General features: G+C 36.3%; 1 protein-coding gene across 1 annotated transcript; it reads right to left on the minus strand.

Annotated features, from left to right (window-relative positions):
- Window positions 1-201: 201 nt before the first annotated feature.
- LOC112455801 (jmjC domain-containing histone demethylation protein 1-like) lies at window positions 202-4,208 on the minus strand. The gene is made up of 4 exons (XM_025017984.1): window positions 4,011-4,208; window positions 2,448-2,736; window positions 1,885-2,180; window positions 202-1,751 (listed from the first exon to the last, which is right to left on the minus strand). The coding sequence occupies exons 1-4, from the start codon at window positions 4,188-4,190 to the stop codon at window positions 738-740; spliced, it is 1,779 nt and encodes a 592-aa protein (XP_024873752.1). The 5' UTR covers window positions 4,191-4,208; the 3' UTR covers window positions 202-737.
- Between the last annotated feature and the right edge of the window lie 6 nt (window positions 4,209-4,214).

Below are 4,214 nucleotides of genomic sequence, written 5' to 3' on the forward strand. Positions count from 1 at the left end.
GTGTATATATGCATGTATACGTAATTGCAATATATATTATTATTATACATAATAATACATATTAATTATAACATATGTGTCTTATGTATATGTATGCGGCGCGTGAGTATACATTCCAAATTATTGAATGTCCTTTTAATGACAAATTTGGAGTCAATTTCGCAAATTAAACTTTAAGATGATAAGTGAATAACAAAACTATATTTTTCAATTAGTTTAATGATATTTAATAAGATCCAAGTTCAAGTTTTAGTTACAGAGATACACAAAAGAATCATAAAACTGCAATAAAATAGCGCCACTTCCTCTCGATATTGTTTCAAAGAAAAAATCTAAATAAATTAGATTTGTTTTTAAAACGACATTCAGTGAAAAATACATAAACATATATCTACATGAACTACACGATAGAATAGATAAATATCTGCAATAAGAAAAATGAAAAGAATAATAAATCCAAGTTGCGAAGGAATCGTTCTTGTCAAAATTGCGTTTGGTTTTACGTCGGTAAAGGTAAGTGTTATCCAAATAGAAATTCTATGCTAGTCAGGTCCTTTCTATTGCATCATAAGGATGCACCTTGTAATGATGCCTATAGATTCTCTTGTGTAAAATAAATAATCACTGATCGTAGCATGTACTATTTATCATGGCTCTAATTCTTTGCAAGCAGTGTTCTTACGCGACGATAACCGGATTGCACTGAACAATAGTTTGCGGGTGAGCACAATGCTCTTTCACGTGTCCACAATTTCAGCTTTGACCTTCTTCTTCTCCTCCACCAACTTAACGTCCGTTACATGCAAATTGTGCTCGCTTTTAGCAGCGAACTTGATAACGGCTTGCGTCGATACTTGAGTCGTGTGTCGCAGGTCCAGGCGTTTTAGCGCCTTACATCTCGTCAGGTGATCAAGAGTCGTTTCGGTGAGCAATTTGCAGTTTGCTAAGTTCAGCGATCCCAGATTTGGCAGCGACGTCAGGTGCGCCACTCCGGAATCGGTAAGTCTGCCGATCGAGGAGAGGTCTAAGGTCTCAAGATCCAACAGATGCTGGACTATATATCTCACGCCTCGATCCGTAAGATCGCATCCGGCTAAAGACAGATTCTTGAGATGCTTCAATCGTGATGTTTTGTCAATAAGGCCAGGTCTTGAATCCGTTGGTGAGTCCAGAATTTCTTGCAAGACAGCGTCATTCAAAGAGGTAACATAATTCAGATTCAATTTTTCTAGAGGCGGACAGCTGCAACTCTTCAGGGCACGAACGCCGGCCCAAGTACAGCCCTGAAGGGACAACGTTCGTAACTGCGGCAATCTGCTCAGAAGCCAAGCTAATTGCATCTTATTGATGTTGGTCCAGTCCAGCGAAAGACATTCGGGTTGACGTCTGATGACAACCGTCAAGTGTAAGGAACGGAGTTTATAGTGTGACAAATTCAGTTTCTTCCACAGGCTGGAATCTATACTGTATCTTGCCCAGGTACGGCAAACCAAGGCACAATTAAGCAGATCCTTTATGTTAAGAAATCGAAATACCGCAAGCACCACTACCTTGTTGTACACCAAATTCTGATGCTCGTTCGATTCGCCGTCCGTTTCTTGGATAGGCGGCAGCGGCGCTGGCCTAACTACCACGTGCGGCCTCACCAAAGATCTGCTGCTCGAGGCAATCAATTGCATAGCTAATTGGGTACGCTGCTGCGTCATTCTCTGTTCACCTTCGGCTGGTTCTCCGGGCGAATCATTCCACGCCTGAGGAAAATAAAGCACGCGAAATGTATACAGCAACGCTCTATACAACGCGGCTTATCTGGAGATTCAACCACGCAAAAATTATTCCACTGCAGGGTTTTTTTAAATAATTTCTATGTAAGAATTAATGTACCTCGTTGGGATCAAGTCTCGATCGTTTACTTGGTGTCATTGCCCGCTCGGAATCCGTGGTCGGTGCTGAAGAGACTGCGCTGGATACTGATAATTTTCGCGTGCGACCCCTTTGCTGACGCGGCCGATAATCCAAGTTTCGACCTTGCTCGCAACACTGTGGACACTCCCAACTATTTGGTAAATCATCATTGACGGTTACCTCCTTGGAGTTCAAACCTATACATTCTGGATGTACGATGTCGAAGCAGATTGAACACTCCATTAAAGTAGATGGTGTTGTGGGAAACGGTTTACCTGAAATTATTTAAATGTTCGACTTATGGGGAGAGAGTGACATAGCTTACACATATAATTTTTAAATTATATAAAGACTTAAAATATATGTTTTAAAATGTTTTAATTTGTCAGTATAAAATTGTATTATAATATAATCATAATTTATAATAGTAAATAAAAAATTTGTAAAGTGAATAAAAGATTCAAAATATATGACCCAAATAATTTATTTGGAAAAATTATAAAAACAAGTTATATTTATAATTGGTTGCAAATTGTACATACCCGTCAATGGTGCAGGTGGTTGTTTCCAACCATCTAAATTACATACTTTACAAGATGACGTGACTGGAAGCATGGGCCTAAGACATTGACGCATGAGGCACGTTTGCTTAGCGCGCCCACTGCCTCCAAATTTGACCATATCTTGGCAAAACACACACTCCCGACAATCTTGTCTAGTGCAAGCCTCACACTTTTTGCATCTGGTTCGTCTTCTGCGTGGAAACGCTCTTTCAGACTTGTCCGAGTGATGTCTTTTTACAAAACCTTTTCTCGTTACTCTCATGCGTTCCTGAAAAAGAAAACGTAGCAAAAAGAAATTAGATAAGAAATATTAAAATGTATTTTATACAAATACAAAAATGAAGCTCTCCAGATACACAGTCAAATTAATAAAGTACACAAGTAAAAGTTAACGCCGACGTGAAGCGAAATTAATATTATACAGAAAGGTACATTTCTTGAAAATACATATACATTCTATTTTTATATGACACTGATTGATTTATTTATTATACTTTACATTCATAAGTTTTCAGAGAGTTTACGTAATAATATTAAAAAGTTTAATCTTCACACTTTGTACGTTGACTCAAATAAATTCAACTTCTTGATCAAACCTTACGAGGATAAATTACTGGATGACGCACCAAATGGTGTGTTGTACAAGATTTATTGACAAAATTATGCTATATTGGTCAGACTAGCAGACAGTTTGGTATTCATATTAAAGAACATTGCTATCAACTTAGTAAGAATGTAAAAAATTACTCTATTGTTTCTCAACACAGATTGACAGGACACGAGTTTGATTGGGACAATATTAAAATTTTGAACAGAGAAATCTTATATAAAACAGGATTTTTGAAATGTTCCATATAAAACGTTAAATTAACAGTATTAACCTATAAGAGAATACATTAGATACTCAGCAACGAGTATTTACGAATTATTGAGAGATTTTTACATATATGTATAATGTGTTTTTATGTTTTTACTTATATTATTTCAATTATTTGTTTCTGTTTGCTTAGATAGCGTAGCTTATATACTTATAGTACGTATCTGTATACATTTTTAAAATTAACTCATTAATTAGATAAGACTGGTTTAGTCTGTAAGATGTTCTCTGTTCGATATATAGACTATACACCGAATACTGATCCCAAAGAATTTCATAAATTGACTGTTAGGTAAGCAAGTTTCATATTTGTTTTAAGAACTTTTTACTTATTAATTTTGCTAGTCACTTATTTTAATTTTTCTTTTATAAGGCAGCAGACTTTTGCGTTTTGACGTCGGTATTCATTTTTACCAATATGACTATCGACTACCATACGATGACTATCTATATCATTGTAAGTGCATTTCATTATTTTTTACACTGAGGAGAATCTAAACCTAAGACCAAAACGTTTGTTATGTAATTGTATTTTCAAGATATGTACCTTATTGTATAATAATACTTTTGCTTCATCATCGGTGCTGGCTTTTACTTGCCTTTATGTTCTTTATCAAATTGATCAAATGTATTTGTTTCAATTTAAGATAATGAATGATAAATACCCTATCAGCGATACTCAAAGGTGGTGGTGGTGGTAACACAGGATTGCCCGTCACAGCCGCTTCTGGATTATCATGTCTATGCTTTTCCACCAAACATCGGACATCGTGAATGAGAGCGACCGGATCGCGTATCAATTCCGGAACGTTCTTCTTTGTCGACGGCAATGAATGTAGATACATTACTATTGCTTTCAAGCCATGTAA

Source organism: Temnothorax curvispinosus, unplaced genomic scaffold (genome assembly GCF_003070985.1).
Source record: "Temnothorax curvispinosus isolate PA1 unplaced genomic scaffold, ASM307098v1 QBEX01006355.1, whole genome shotgun sequence".
NCBI lineage: Eukaryota > Metazoa > Arthropoda > Insecta > Hymenoptera > Formicidae > Temnothorax > Temnothorax curvispinosus.

Coding starts and splice junctions, on each gene's coding strand:
- LOC112455801 (XM_025017984.1), bottom strand. CDS start 4,190: ATGTATCTACATTCATTGCCGTCGACAAAGAAGAACGTTCCGGAATTG. Junction 2,737..4,010: donor CTTTGAGTATCGCTGATAGG/GTATTTATCATT, acceptor TTTCTTTTTCAG/GAACGCATGAGAGTAACGAG. Junction 2,181..2,447: donor ACCACCTGCACCATTGACGG/GTATGTACAATT, acceptor AAATAATTTCAG/GTAAACCGTTTCCCACAACA.